General features: G+C 37.4%; 1 protein-coding gene across 1 annotated transcript in view; it reads left to right on the top strand.

The window, feature by feature from the left end:
- nid2a (nidogen 2a (osteonidogen)) overlaps positions 1 to 16304 on the top strand; it is a 76933-nt gene that overhangs the window by 43765 nt on the left and 16864 nt on the right. Inside the window, exons 15-31 of the mRNA XM_041781776.1 lie at positions 421 to 567; positions 1226 to 1354; positions 4597 to 4722; positions 5008 to 5141; positions 6623 to 6728; positions 6820 to 6953; positions 7060 to 7165; positions 8397 to 8530; positions 8626 to 8731; positions 10168 to 10301; positions 10416 to 10521; positions 13286 to 13419; positions 13497 to 13602; positions 13908 to 14041; positions 14147 to 14252; positions 15531 to 15664; positions 15745 to 15850. Of these exons, the coding sequence (XP_041637710.1) occupies positions 421 to 567; positions 1226 to 1354; positions 4597 to 4722; positions 5008 to 5141; positions 6623 to 6728; positions 6820 to 6953; positions 7060 to 7165; positions 8397 to 8530; positions 8626 to 8731; positions 10168 to 10301; positions 10416 to 10521; positions 13286 to 13419; positions 13497 to 13602; positions 13908 to 14041; positions 14147 to 14252; positions 15531 to 15664; positions 15745 to 15850 (2082 nt within the window). The remainder of the gene's footprint in view (positions 1 to 420; positions 568 to 1225; positions 1355 to 4596; positions 4723 to 5007; positions 5142 to 6622; positions 6729 to 6819; positions 6954 to 7059; positions 7166 to 8396; positions 8531 to 8625; positions 8732 to 10167; positions 10302 to 10415; positions 10522 to 13285; positions 13420 to 13496; positions 13603 to 13907; positions 14042 to 14146; positions 14253 to 15530; positions 15665 to 15744; positions 15851 to 16304) is intronic.

The raw sequence follows: 16304 nt of genomic DNA, 5'->3' as shown, positions 1-16304 counted from the left end.
TAGTGACACAAATTCAAGCCACACAAACTTCAATGAGAGGAAGTCTTCCCAAAGCAGGCTCCTAAATTTAAACCCTCCAACTAAACCAAGGTATTAGTTTGCCAAAGGCCAAATATCTCAAGAAAGTGTTGGAGGATTTTCTTTTTCAAGCTTTGCCCCAAATTCTTCCTGACTTCAGGACAAACTGATTAGATTTTGGAAGTTCACAGTCAAAAGTAAAGGTAAAGGGCTTCATGTTCTTCCATTGTTTGCTAACGCTGCATTGCTAGAACACTTGGAGGTATTTGCCTCAAATTTTGCTCAGATGTGCAGATGGAGGAACTGATTGGATTTGGGGTCATATTACCAATAGGGGGTAGTTCTAGCCAGGTGGTGTTATCTGTTTCTTTCTTTTCTTTAATCGGTCTCCTCTCTTTACAGTTGAGCCAACAGGACCAGAGCTGGTGAACCCTTGCTACGCTGGAAACCACGACTGCGACACTACCGCTCAGTGTATCCCACTGGAGGGCCAGAACTTCCAGTGCCAGTGTGCTACTGGTTACAGCGGAGATGGACGCAACTGCTACGGTACCTTTTTGAGTGACAAAATCTCACATGAGCAGGAATCTTGACCGTTTATGCCCTTGACATGTTCCTTCATCTAATGGTGCCCTACATACTGTGACACACAAACCCATGCAGTGGAAGTTGAAGACAGTTCATGGCAGCGTGCCTATGTTTCATCAACATCTGTCTATCCAGAGTAGAGGGGTCAAGTACAGGCTGGATGGAATGAATCATATAGACTCCTCTCTTTCCCTCCGTCCATCCTGTGTCTCCCTTCTCTTCCTCCAGGTTGATTTGTTACTAAACTGCGACTCAGAGCACTTAAAGCTGGCGCATGGTCTGTCATTAACCCAGCAGCAGGTCTCCCCGTCCTGCTGATATCACAAGGAAAGCCTCAGGCTTGATTTTAGTTCCCATGATGAGGCCTCAGTGACTTTCTGATCGCGTAATCTGTCTGTGGTTTGTCCTTTATGTTGTAAATACATTAAGAATGCAGCCAATCTAGGTGTGGATGCACATTATAAAGCAGCAACATGATGTATGCATGCACTTAAAGCCCCAGTAATGGCCTCTAATTACAGCTTTTATGCACATGAGTGTAACAGGGGGGATTCCTGGTTCATTAGTGTACAAGGTGAATGAAAAAGTGTCTGACTTTGTTCCTTTTCTCCCGCTGCAGACATAGACGAGTGTGCTGAGAACCTGAGTTCCTGCGGCGCTCATTCTCAGTGTGTGAACCTGCCTGGTAGCCACCGCTGCCAGTGCCAGAGCAGCTACGAGTTCGGCTTCGATGGACGTACCTGTGTCGGTGAGTTTTCAATGATAAAAATGTTCTAGAGATGTAATAAAGCCAGACTTAAAGCATTATGAGCATGCAAGTTTATTAAGGCTTATCATTGAAGCAAAACCTCACCCAAGTATGTTACTTCATCTGCACATTTTTGAGTTTATTTATCTGAGGAAACCTCAAAAGGTCTTAAGAGGCATGAAAGAATGTAAACAAGATGCAGATATTTGACTGGAATGCAAAAAAACAACAAAAATGGTTTACATTGAGGTAAATTATCTGGAAATGGAGCCTTCACATCCAAGCTGATTTCTTCCCTACTCTGCTCTTGACTTGTTTTATTTAATGTGTGGTGGATTGGAAAGTTGTCTTATGTTCAGCCATTTTCACAAAGAATTCTGGGTAATAAATCTCTCAAGATAAATGTTTCATCCAGGGATTGTCTGCACTCAATTTCATGGCATTTTAGTAGAAAGAGTGGAGGGGCAACTATTATCTAAGACTATCTCCAGAGCCCAGCTCTGAGCATTGCCAAAAAAACAAAAACAAAATTAAGACCTTTTCTGGCACAACACTGCTATTTAGTTACGGTTTCTATTTTCGTTTTCACAGGGGCAAATGTTATTCTTGTGAGATTCCTTAACAGGATCTCCTGATTTGTTTTGGTATCTGGTAAATTGTTGGAACACATCCCAACAGCTGTTATTTGTCTCTAAATGATTAAAAGTCCATTGCAGTGGTTTGTCTTTGGGCTGAGCTCCATTATTTCAATGAAAAAAACCTTATAAACAAAGATATAAGCTACTGAACTCTACAGACAATATAATCTGAGATAGGAGCATAATACAGTTAACACCATACTGTAGAGCACAATACAATTAGATGTGAAACCATGTGATATGGCGCAATATGATATGATACTTACAATTAATGTGGTAGAATCAAGCAGTGACACATAATATAATACGGTAAACCAGGGGTCATCAACTATGTTTGTAAGAGGGCCAGGTTTTTCCTTGATGGATGCTTTAGGGGCCGGACTTTCAAATAAACTTATATTAAGAGACATCTTGGTCTAATTGACAATATTTTTAAATAATTTATTTTATGTCAAATTTATGCCATTTTTAGCCTCTAAAAGAAAGCTCAGTCTCTGTACTGTAACCAGCCACAAGGGGGCGATTGAGATATTTCAGCTGAATGTATCGGGGCGGTTATGTTCTCCATTACTGCTGATATGGTGTGCCCTGATTGGAGAAAAACCTGTGCAAGAAAAAGGCCTTTATTTTTGGATCTAAGGCAGGGAAATGCTTGAGATTGAGGTTTGTTTTAACCAAAAAGCTGGAAGACTTGCCCTCCCTTTGGGACAAAAGGGTTGTCAAGAAAGCTAAGGTCTTCATTGAGCAACATGACCACATCCTAGCTGCGAACTTTCAGCTTATGCCTTCAGAGAGGCGTTTTAAAGCTCCACTTAGGAAAACAAATCGTTATTCCAGATCTTTTATCCCATCTGCCATTAGACTTTTAAGTTTAGATCAGTCACTGTGGGAATGAACCTCTGATTTCATATATAAGTATATTTTAACTTTTATATCATTGTCCATTTTCTTGATGCATGGCAGTTTTATTTGTGCATCCTTGGGAGACATACAGAACACCTTTGGTTATCTCTGACAGTGTTATTGTTGAGTGTTATGTGTTGGCTGCTGCATGTGCACTGTGTATTGCTGTCAAACTGAATTGCCTTCGGGACAAATAAAGTTGTACTGAATTGAATTGAAAAATGAAATTAAAATATGTGTTAGCATGCATCATATTTGCTAATAATGGGTGACAGGTGGAGTTCTATAAAATGGTTCAAACGTTATCGATCTCAATTGTTTTTTCTTCAGGAAAAATCTGCAGGGAATTTTAAAAAGATGCCTTATATGCATCAACCTATTTTCCCCCTGCATATCTCTGAATTTAAAAATGCCCTCAGGGCTGGATGGAAAGATGTGGGGGACCTGATGTGGCCCTCGGGCTGCCAGCTGATGATCACTGATCTAAGCTTAACCCCTTATTGATGTTTGGAAGATATTTCAGGCTCTAAAGTAGTCTGTAACTTTTTCTAAGCTGCCTATAAAGTGAACTCACGTCGGGACAGAGCTCAACAGGCTGCACACTGTGGATATAATTTAGAATTAAGGCCGATGTTTTGAAGCACACATTCACATTCTTAGATACTGTAAAATAACAGTTGTACATTATAATTTAAATATATCCTTGCAAAATAGGGTAAAGAGATTATTTAAATTATTATGCAGAGTGAGAGGAAATAAAGGAGACAAAGGATTATTTGATCCTGACGTAAATCTGCTGACCTGTAAATTTCAAAATTTGGGGAAAGTTTACGGCATTAATAACAGATACTGCCTCACTCTGGCATCAATTAAAAAAAACAGGCTTAACTTGTCAAAAACATCATCTGTATCCAATGACACTACTTTAGATCAAATTCTGCTGCGTAAGCATTTCAGCATTTACTGTTAATGTAATGATTGACACTAGATATGATCCTTCGTCATCCTCTACTTTATTACTGTTTTAATGTTCTACCTTCACATCATCATGTGACCATAACGTGTTCTCCCCGTGGATTATTAGTCAGATACACTTGTCATCATCATAAAACCTGTTTTTTAAGGGTGTAGATCTCTATGTTCCACAGTGAGCTGAGTATTTGGAGGAGCTCCACATATTTGTCCCAGCGCAGGCATAACATTTCTTCCACAACAGTAACGCACAGCTGCAAAAGCCAGGAAACACAGCAAGAGAGGGGAGGATGGGTGACAAATGTGAGAACAGGGGTGGGAAGGAGAGGACTAATGGGAGAAGGAGAGGTTGAGATTAGACAGGAGGAGGTGGGATGGGGGGGTGAAAGTGAAAGACAAATGGAGCAACGACACAGTGTGAGTGTTTTTACTGAGGAATGTGTGGAGGACAGAGGTCCTGCCTGTTTGATTGTGTGTCCTGCTTTCACCCATCACTATGAACTTTTGATGAACTTCCTTTAAACCCTCCTTACCTCCTTCTTTTACAGATAATGTAAGACTGAACATAAGGCCTTTAAATCACCAAAACCACAAATCAACTACTGATGAGATAAAACTGGAGTGAATAATTTCAGACCGCTGAAAGACACATTTCTGGAGCTGTGCTTTAGGGAGGTTTCCCCTTTATTTGTGGTTGTTTATTTTCTGTTCCCCCTTTGTTGTTCTTAGACATCGATGAATGCAGCTCCTCTCCCTGTCACGTCAATGCCAGATGTATCAATGGCCTGGGCTCCTTCCAGTGTCAGTGCAGGCCTGGGTTTTATGGCGATGGTTTTTATTGTTCCCAGCAAGAAGGTCAGCGAAACCTCTGCGCATGTTATGTGTATGCCATGCATGATTGTAGATCTATTTTGTGGCTGCTACTCTAATTAACTTATAATATCATATTCTGTAAAGTTCAGAACATTAGTGTTTGTTTCTGCGTCTTTCTTTTTCTTGTCGTTTTGCTTTCATTTTTCCTCACTTTTTCACTTTCTTTTATGTGAGCCCTCACACTGAGTCAACCACTGTACTTTCTTTGTTTGATAAATACCAACGCTTCTGAAAAAAGGAATAAAATGCAGAGATTTTGGTTTATAGGTCAGACAGTTCGTCCCAAGACCCAGTGTGAGCAGCACAGAGACAGTCTGCAGGGTGGAGAACCAGGAGGTCTACCAAGTGTTGGAGCCTTCGTCCCACAGTGTGACGCCGATGGAGGCTACCGACCACTGCAGGTGGGTACAGCTGTGTGAAGTACATTTTTAGAGAAATAAGAGATGCTACGATTGATCGGCAGCTGATCATAAACAGTGAACTGTCATTCAAAATGTCATTTATTGATCAGAATTAATGCTTCTAGTCACTGATCCCTAAAATCAATCACCTGTTGTCAATACCCTGATGTCAACTGTTAAGAGAAGTTTTTTGTGTGTTGTCGTATATTTATTTAACCAACACCTTTGTGAATGACCTAGATTCAAAAACTCATCAGTGCCATCTAACACTGATTATTTTGAAACGCTGTTTTTTTAAACCCTATTTTATTTTGAAACGCCTTCCAAAATGCTGTTTGATTGCAAAATGCCATTTTATTGCGATAACGCTTTTCTTTTGAAACAGTTTTAGTTTTTGCAAAGCTGTTATTTCAAAACACTGTTTTATTTTGAAATGCCATCTAAAATGCCTCTTTATTTTGAAAGGCTGTTCAATTTTGAAACGCCTCTTTATTTTGAAATGCTGTTTTATTTAGTGTAACACTTCCGCTACCAAGTATTTAGTTTATAAGATAATCAGATGCTGTCTAAAATGCCATTTTATGTTGTTTGTCCAAACACTGTTAATTTAAAATGCTGTTCTTTTTAAACACCTTTTTTCTAAAACCCTGTCAAAGTGAGTTTTATTTTGAAACGCTGTTTTATTTTATTACGTCTTCATTTTGCAATGCTGTGTAATTTTTTCAATGCGGTTTAATTTTGAAAACATCATGTAAAATGCAATTTTAAAGACTTTTAAAGACTGCTTTATTTTTAAACACCATCTAAAATGCTTTTTTATTTTGAAATACCTTTTCTTTAATCCCTTTCCAAACCATTTTGAAACACTATTTTACTTTGAAATATGGTATTATTTTGAAATGCCATTTTATTTTAAAATGCCATCTAAAGTGCCTTTTTAAATCCAAAACTTTGTCTAAATCACAGTTTTATTTTGAATTGCTGTTCTGTTTTGAAATGAGGTTTTATTTTGTAACATCATTTTATTTTGAAATGCCATCTAAAACACCTTCATCAATTTGAATTTGTGTCCAAAATACAGTTATATTTTGAAATGCTATTCTGTTTTACATATATTAATAATATAAGATAATTGCATTTTTTGCATAATGCAAAAGTCACTGTTCTGAGACTTTAATTTATTAGACTGTTTGCAGAGTTTAGCCTATTGAAGAGGCTTAAAGTGAGGATGATCAGTATGGATATCGTCAGCAACAAAAATGTGATCAGGACATCTCTATTTAGAAAATTAGACTGATTCATTCAACATAGTTTTTTTGATGCATGATGTCGTCTCTAGTCACATCATTCATGGATCCAGAATTTTTCATTAGAGAATATCAATTCGCAATCAGGACAAGATCAGCAAACAGATGAGACGTACCATTTTGAAGAACGGCTGGCTGACTTTGAGTCTCCTCACTCTTAATATTAACTTACAGTGTCACGGCTCTACTGGACATTGTTGGTGTGTGGATAGCAGAGGGCAGGAGAGAGTGGGAACCAGGACGCCACCTGGTACAGCACCCAAAGACTGTGACAGACCAGGTAAGACAAAACTTCTGCACAATCCAAGAAATGTGGAAAATAAACTACTGCATGTATTCTCTTGCTAATTCGCTCTGCTTTTTCCCATTAGATGAACCAGAACACCCTAAAACTCAGTGTGAGCACCACAGAGACAGCGCACAGACCACCAGTCCAGAGGGGTATCCCATAGTTGGAGCCTACGTACCTCAATGTGATGCTAAAGGACAGTACATGCCTTTGCAGGTTTGTCCCAAATCAAGCTGTAAAGAGACACACCTCCATTTGAAGGTGACTTAACCTGTACGTCATTTTTACACTGTTGTGCTGCTGCTGCTTTTTTTTTCTACAGTGTCATGGTTCTTCTGGACAGTGTTGGTGTGTAGAACGTAATGGACAGGAGAGAGCAGGAACAAGAACCCCACCTGGTACAACTCCAGTAGGCTGCAGCAAAACAGGTGAGTGATTAACTTTCACACCTAGGTTTAGACTTTTCCCCTCCCAAACAAATCTGCTTAGATTTTTCTCTCCTGTGAATATGTATGTCATTGATTGTTATGGGGGAAAAAAGTTGGCTTCATGCTAATAAAGAATGGAAATTCCCATTAACAGGCTAACAGAATTAGCCTTGCTATCCCAGTCACTTTACCTTCAGAAATAATCTTTTATGCCTCACACAGCTAAGTAGACTGTTTCTTAAGTGAAGACAAGCTAAGTTTTTATAGATTTCTTCAATATGTAATGCAACAAGAATGATATTGATCAAAATTTGGTGGCCTGTGGGCTGACATGAACATAGCTTGAATTAAGCAAATCAAGATCTTGGTATTTTACCTTTTATCCTTAGTATATGACAAAAATTTAGACAAAATATAGAGTACAGAAAAGCTTCTACACATCCCATAATGCAAGTGTGAAGCATCTTTATTTGAATTTGCCCTGTTGGGGAAAATCTAAGACAGGTCTGTTTTCAGACTAAAGATCTCAGATGCCCCCTGTTGAAGATCATTACTGTGAGACGCTGCCTCTGTCAGGACTGGGGTGACATAATTTGCAGCTACACAGAAACCACATTACAGAACTGACAGACTAACAAACATTTCATAAATAAAACAAAAAATATCAGCTCTCTGATCTGGGGTCAAATTTTGTTTAAACTCATTTTACAAGTAGTTACACGAACAATATCTTGCTTTAGCTGTGTTATGTTAGCTTTAGCTAAAGCTAACATAGCTACACTAGCTACTTAGTTAACATTACTATGTAAGCTAATGTAGCTACATTACTTTTAGCTTTTGTAACGTGAGCTGTAGCAAACATAGATAATGTCGACGTAGGTAGCATAGCTAATGTAGCTAAGCTAGCATAAGCACTGGCATAAGCTAATATTGTCAAATCCCATCACATTTTAGATAAAAAAGCAGAATGTAATATCAGCTGCTGAAGCATTTCAAACTATTTTTCACAGAGCCCAACATTTATACAGTAAAATGATGAAAACTTCCCTCTATGCAGATGACAACATTCCTGGATTAACCAGTCAAAACCAGTTTCTAATTCCTTTCTAATAGTAGTTAATAATAGTTTCTAATAGTTTTGAAGGACTTGATTTAAAGAGAGTAATGGGCAGAAAGATTACAGTTGTAGATTTTCAAAAAAATGATTTCATGTTTTTTGTCTTTTTCTCAGATGAACCAGAGCGTCCTAAAACTCAGTGTGAGCACCACAGAGACAGCGCACAGACCACCAACCCAGAGGGATATCCCATAGTTGGAGCCTACGTACCGCAGTGTGATGAGAGTGGACAGTACAGATCATTACAAGTCAGCGCTTGGAGTTTGTTTAATCCATGGACAAATTTGATGAATTTTTCACCATGTTTTTTTCTTTAAAAATGTCCTGGTTATTGTTGCTACAGTGCCATGGTTCCAGTGGACATTGTTGGTGTGTGGACAGTAGGGGACAGGAGAGGTCAGGAACCAGGACTCCACCTGGGACACAACCCAGAGACTGTGACAGACCAGGTGAGTTTCAGCCAGCAGCCTGTTTACACTGTATTTGTACTGATGACAGTCAAAAGCCAAGTACAGTTTTTGCTATAGAGAGACTTTCCAGAATAAAGTTTTAATTTGCTAATAAGTGTGCTTAAGTAATGCTGATACATTGTATTTCTGTAGCTTTAAGTAAGACCCTAGTGTCTTTGTGCTAAAATAGGCTAAATGCCTGCTAGGTTTAGCTTCATATTTACAACTTCATTTCTCACATTTGTGGAAAAATGTAAATAGACAAATAATGTAATGATTCACTGGCATCAGATTTAAAGGGTGTTTGTAATTTCCCAAAAGAAGAGACATTTCTCATTTTCATCTTTTTACTTGTCTTGTCTCTATCTTTGACTAAATATTGGGTTCCAGTGGTTTGCAGTTCATCATATTCTGTTTCCATATTTGACAGTGTTCTAACTTTTATGTGAACAGGGTTGTAACATACAGACATGAGATTGGTACCAGTCTTTTCACCTACACTTAACCCTCTAAGCCCAGCATTGTCGTATATGACAAAAAGAGGTGCATGTTATTCAAGGTTACAAAACTTTTGAACCATAAAACATTGCCACTTGTTTTTTCCCCCTGGAAGCCCTCCATTGTACCATTCTAATGACGCTATCCACGCCTTTGTGGCTCTTACAGAACGTTTATGGTGAGCCAAGAACTTGGGTGACTTTCCAGGGTCTTTAAAGATGAAATCCACACCTGTAACTTCAGTATTGAACATCTTTTTATCCATTTTGTAATCCATTTTTCGATCGTTCCTGCAGCTAGCTATTACTGTCCACCATATTATCTGTTTTGATCCCATAATGCATTGTGACTGGGCTGTGACAACCAATGGCAGGCTGTTTGGTAGTCACATCAGGCTTTGCTGAAAGTGCCTGTGCATACTTTTAGAAGCTAGGAAAGAGAGCCTGATGAGTTATAATGGAGAGAAAGAGACACAGAGAGGCCGTGATGTGTCCCTCTGTGTCACTGCAGACAGGAACTGCTAGAAATAACAAGTCAAATTCCCATAACGGAAGGACTTTTTTTCTAAAAATGTGAAAACTTTAAAAACCTTTTGTCTTGGAATAATTATTTTTTTACTTTTTGGCCCCAAAGAAATGGAAGAGAGACGACATTAGTGTTTAGTGTGTTTAACACATAAACATCTTTCAGTTTTAATTTCCGTTCAGTTCATGCTTTTGTTTTTTTCAAGTGACATTACTGCAGCACACATGTTCTTTAAGCCCAGATTGTTAAAAAAAGAGAAACAAAACAGGATGCAGAGCTTGACTGTGCACCACAGGGTTGAATTTTATTGGCACTATGAGGTACCATTACATCCCTTTAAAATGCAAATTGAGAAACTGGTATTTAAAGCTTTTTAATCTAAAAATGTTGTCTTTTTCATGCTTTTCTCTCAGATGAACCAGAGCGTCCTAAAACTCAGTGTGAGCACCACAGAGACAGTGTACAGACCACCAGTCCAGAGGGATATCCCGTAGTTGGAGCCTACGTACCTCAGTGTGATGCCAACGGGCAATACGCACCACTACAGGTTAAATTTCAACCACTGATGGAGTAATCATTAAAGCTTATGTTGTTTAAAATTTGATTAAATGTTGAATAAGAAATATTTCTGCATTTAAATGGCTTCATGTGCCTTTTCCAGTGTCACCGCTCTAGTGGGCATTGCTGGTGTGTCGACAATAATGGACAAGAAAGAGCGGGAACCAGGACGTCACCTGGTGCACCCCCTACTGACTGTGACAAACCAGGTAAAACAGAAAAAACAGACATACATATATCTTTCCTTCTATAGCCTCCTATGAGGGCTTGAGGCTGTACTCTGATGTGCGGTGACAGTACAAGCGCGAGCAGGTGCATTATGTCAAGGTTGTCTTAAAAAACATTGACCTGTGAACCGCCTAATTCCTCAGCTCAATGACAACTCAAACAGACGGCACGTTTACGTGAGTGTGTGTCTAACCTTGGAAGTGGTGCTCTATGAAGGTCATTGGGTCATGGAGCTGGAATGCCTGGAAAAACAGGTGACATCACTGCAAGGCTGTGTGCGGTGGGAAGCTTTACATAAACGACAGCCGAGCCAAACAGTAACATAAGGCTGAAAAAACAGGACTGCAGCTTTGATATTTTCTGTTGGTGGTTAAAGTGGATGTAGTAATAGATTTTATGATCCTGAACCTTTTTAACTGTGAGTGAAAAATAAACATTACCCCCTGTCATGCCTTTAAAATGGCATTTTTAGAAGAACTGTGCTCCTTTAACAAATACAGCCAAAGCTTTAAACAAGGCAAGTTTATTTATTAAAAGATGTAACAACACCTCACAATAAATTTATAGAAGTGTAACAAATATGGAGAACTCAGATTGATCTGATGCAAATATATATTACTATTCAATTTCAACAACCAGCAGAATAACTGATATTTGTAAGTAAAAATAACTAATAATTGGCGTTTTCAGAGAACTTGTTTCAAGAATGTTATTGATTCCTATATTGGGTTTAATTTCATGCTTTCTAAAAATTTGACACCAAAATCCTGTAATGTTGAGTGCATTATTACATCTCTATAAAGCTTTATTCACACATAAAGCAATTCAAAGTGCAGAACAGATCATTAAAGCTCCCGTAAGGAAATTTCAGATTGTATTATTACTGCACTATAAATAGTTTTCAGTCTGTAAGAAAAGCAGTACCTTTTATTTGTTAACTGATAATTTTCTGAATATATGCATAAATTAGATTTTGTAGCAAAGAAAAGTTGCCTTTTGCTTTTGTAGCTCATATAGAATCATTTGTATTAATGTCAGTCTGTATCATAACTGGTTAAAAATGTCTTACAGAAGGAGATCACTAAGCAAAATTTAAAATACAAAAATTCCATCAGAGTTTCAAGACAGTCTGACTGCAGATCTCATTTCACCCCTTGCAGACCACTATGATGAGACACTACCTTTGTCAGAGCAGAAATACATGCTAAAGCTTTCAAAATAAAATCAGATTAAACTCACGGTTAGGATAAGGGTTAGGATATGGAGAGTTAAGAGCCAAAAACCTGACATGCAAAGCTTAACCACACAACATTTAAGAAAGCAGAGTAAACTGTGCTCACATGAAAAAAAAGGTTGTTCTCCAGGAAAACACTTTAGTTACCTAGATAACAATGCTAAATCTAAAACTAAAAAAGCTACGTTAGTTACCTAGATAACAATGCTAAATCTAAAACTAAAAAAGCTACGTTAGTTACCTAGATAACAATGCTAAATCTAAAACTAAAAAAGCTACGTTAGTTGCCTAGATAACAATGCTAAATCTAAAACTAACAAAGCTACGTTAGTTGCGTAGTTAGCAAAGGTAAGGAAGATGCGTAAGCTCCCTAGACAAAATAGCAAAATCTAAAACTAGCAAAGCTACTTTATTTACCTAGATAATGAAGCTAAATCTAAAACTATTTAAGCTTAGTTAGTTATGTAGTTATGAAGGTTTTGCTGCTACATAGCTCACTCTTAAGCTAATGAAGCCACATAACAAAAAAGCTAATGCAAACTAAACTAAGTCAGCTACCTAGATGACAATGCTAAATCTAAAACTAACAAAGCTACATTAGTCACGTGGTTAATATAGGTGATGAATATGTGAAAGCTACCTAGACAAAATAGCAAAATCTAAAACAAACAAGGCTATGATATTTACCTAGTTCATGAAGCTAAGTCTAAAACTAATAAAGCTACGTTAGTTACATAGTTAATGTAGGTTGTACAGCTCAGAGCTAACTCTTAAGCTAATGAAGCTACATATCAAACAAAGGTACAGCAAATTGAAGAAAGTCAGCTCTCTGGATAACATAGCTTAACTAAAACTAACAATGCTACGTTAGCTTTGTAGCTAATGTAGGTGACGTAGCTAAACCTTAAGCTAATGAAGCTACATTCCTAACTAAGCTATGGCTAAAACTAACAAAGCTACGTTCGCTGTCTAGATAACAGCTAAATCTATAACTAACAAATCTACATTAGTTACGTAGTTAACAAAGGTTGCATAGCTAATGAAGCTACATGCCCCACATAGCTAAAGTTAAAGCAAAAGAAGCTATGTTAGTTATGTCAGATTACTTCTAAAGCAGGTCTATACATAATCTAATCCCAGATTAGACATCTGACTTTTTTCTGATTCATTTATGAAATGTTGCTTAGTCTGTAATGTTCCCAGTCTGCTTATCTCATGAGTGTAACTTTCACACTTCTGTGTATTAATAAAGTTGAACAACAAAAACAAACATCTAACACACGGTTCTGGCAAATTAGGTCCCTTCTGTTCTGACAGACCTGGTGTCTCACAATAGTGGTCTGCAAAGCGGGAAGCATCTAAACATGCTTTCCTTTAAGAGATGAAAAAGATGGGCTTAAGATGCTCATGCACACGCACAAACATGGGTATTTAAGGCGGATCAGAAATAGTGCAGTTTTTACACTATTACTGTGATCTTGATGGTGTTGCATTCCATCTTTCATTGCTAGATGAGCCAGAGCGTCCTAAAACTCACTGTGAGCAGCACAGAGACGGTGCACTGTCCACCAGTCCAGAGGGATATCCCATACCAGGACTGTTTGTACCTCAGTGTGATGCTAACGGACAATACACACCTCAACAGGTAAGTTCTAGGATTAATGTTAAAGCACACAATGTCATACCTTTTGCATCATAATGTACTATATTTGTGTATTTTAGTGCCACGGCTCCACTGGACACTGCTGGTGTGTGGACATCAGGGGGGAGGAGAGAGCAGGAACCAGGACTCCACCTGGTACAACACCTGTGGACTGTGAAAGACCAGGTGAGACTGATGACAGTTCTTTCAATCTAAACTTTTCAGTACATCGAGGAACAGCCAAGCATGTCAGAGCTGCTTCTCTCCCTGCCTCAGCCTTTCCTTGTTGGCACAGGAAGAGCAGGAACGTGTGCTGTTTCTTTTTTTCTATCTGCCTCTCATTTAAACAAGGACAAGGCTCCGTCAATGCCTGATGGGAAAATTTTCTTGCACATTTCTCACTCAGTAGTGCTTGGTAGCATGTTTTGCATTATTGAGATAATAGTGTTTTATTGTTATGCATATCTGTGTTTGTTTTTTCTCTCTTTTAGATGAACCACAACGTCCTAAAACTCACTGTGAGCACCACAGAGACAGCGTGCAGACCACCAGTCCAGAGGGCTATCCTTTATTAGGAGTATATGTACCTCAGTGTGATGAAAATGGACAGTACTCATCACTGCAGGTAAATGTAGATCTAAAGACCTTTTTATTGTTTTTACTGGCGTTGTAACCTGTTCCAAGTGAATAAAAGCAACAAAAATCTAATGATCATATAATACTCTTTCAGTGTTTCAGCTCTACTGGAGATTGTTGGTGTGTGGATAGTACAGGACAGGAGAAACGAGGAACCAGGAGATCACGTGATCAACCACCCCTGGACTGTGACAAACCAGGTAAGAAGAGGAGAAAGGTTCTTCCCTGTTGGAGCCCTTCATGTTTTTTTTCCACACGTTAAACTTCGTAAGACTGATGCACACTGTTTTGTAACAGCTGTTACCTATTTAGTCATTAAAATTCTTGCACATGCCAGATATTCTCTCAGACTAGAAAAACTCCTTGGAAACTCACTGTAGTGTTAAAATGAATGTAAGGCATGCAAAAAAAAAAAGTTTTGGAGGGGTTTAATCACAGTGAAAGTAAGGATTGTCAAAATAGAAACTTGTGTTATGGTTAAATTCAGGTAATGAGGAATTAGATATGCACATTGTTAAAATAAAATAAATAAGTGAATAAATAAAAACTGTAAAAATTTAGAATTGTTAAATCGTAAATTTAAAGTGTTGAAATTAAAAATTTTATTTAATAATATTTAGATTTAAAATTTGAAACTGTTGAAACATAAAATAGATAAGTAAAACAAATAAATAAACAACAATAAATTAAAGTGAATGAAATTCAAAATTTTAGGTAATTTTGTTTAGATTTAAAATAAAAAAATGTTGAAAAATAAATAGAGATAAATAATAAGATAAGATAAATAACTAAATAAAAATTAAATGAATACATTAAATTGATTTACATTATTCATTTAAAAAATAAATTTATTTAGATTTAAGATTAACATTGTTAAAATTTAAATTGTCGAAAAATAAATAGATAACTTAAACAAACAGATAAAAAATAAGATAAAAATAATAAAATAAAGACATAATACATAATGAATTCTAACAATTAAATTAAAAATTCAAATAAATGAATAATTAAAATTAGGGTCATCTGCATAGAGTAACAGTAACATTCAGGACTGACTACAAAAAAAGCAATTATGAGGCATCAAATTTGAGGTTAATTTTTGAAAGATTATTTGTTGTTCTCTGTAAATTCTTGTTCAGAGATATTCTTTTTAATGTATTAAATAACTAATTATATATTTTGGTGGGCTAAGACGTGAACCTTGTGGCACCCAAAGCAGAAAATCTGTGGTAAAACAGACTCCCTTCCTTTTAACTTACAATGTTTTTTGAGGTATGAGAAGACAGTTCCTGAGACGGATTAATAACCTTATTTCAGCCCCTTGAATTTATTTACGCTATGAATAATAAAATATGCTGAATCAGCCTTTCTTGATAATATCATGTTGTAGAGCAGGGGCAGATCTGCGTCATTGTACTCACCTCTTTTTGTCTTTAATGCACAGGATTCTTATAAAGATCTATCTTTTTCTCTTCCAGATGAACCACAACGCCCTAAAACTCACTGTGAGCACCACAGAGACAGCGTGCAGACCACCAGTCCAGAGGGTTATCCCTTATACGGAGCATATGCGCCTCAGTGTGATGCTAACGGACAGTACATATCGCTGCAGGTAGATATTTCTTTACTGGCGTTTCACCTGAGATTTTGGTTATAGCTAAATCACAACAAACAATTCGTCCTTTTTTAAAGTGTTTCAGCTCCATTGGTGAATGTTGGTGTGTGGACAGTTCAGGGCAGGAAAGACCAGGAACCAGGACATCACGTGGTCAGCAACCCCCAGACTGTGACAGACCAGGTGAGGCTTTTATTACTGTGTGCTAAACTTGACTATTAATGCTGTTCTGGTGCATTTCCAATCAAATCACCTCGATTATACGGCGCCAATTCCAAAAAAGTTGGGACACGATGTAAAATGGAAGTACAAGCAATGATTGCATATTTCATAAACCCATATTTTATAAACAATAGAACATAAATGACATATCATATGTTAAAACTGAGATATTTTACCATTTCATGAAAAATATTAGCTCATTTTGATTTTTATGGCAGCAACCTATCTCAAAAAAGTAGGGATAGGGCAACAAAAAACTGGAAAAGTAACTGGTACTTGTGAAAAAAACAGTTCGAGGAACATTTTAGTCATAAAAGGAGCATTTTAGAGGGGCAGAATCTCTCAGAAGCAAAGAGATTCACCAATCTTCGAAAAACTGCATCTAAAAACTGTGGAATAATTTTATAAAAATGTT

The sequence above is a fragment of the Cheilinus undulatus genome, linkage group 24 (genome assembly GCF_018320785.1).
Source record: "Cheilinus undulatus linkage group 24, ASM1832078v1, whole genome shotgun sequence".
Lineage (NCBI taxonomy): Eukaryota > Metazoa > Chordata > Actinopteri > Labriformes > Labridae > Cheilinus > Cheilinus undulatus.
The sequence above is the reverse complement of the archived record's forward strand: the minus strand, read 5'-3'. Positions and strand labels throughout refer to the sequence as shown.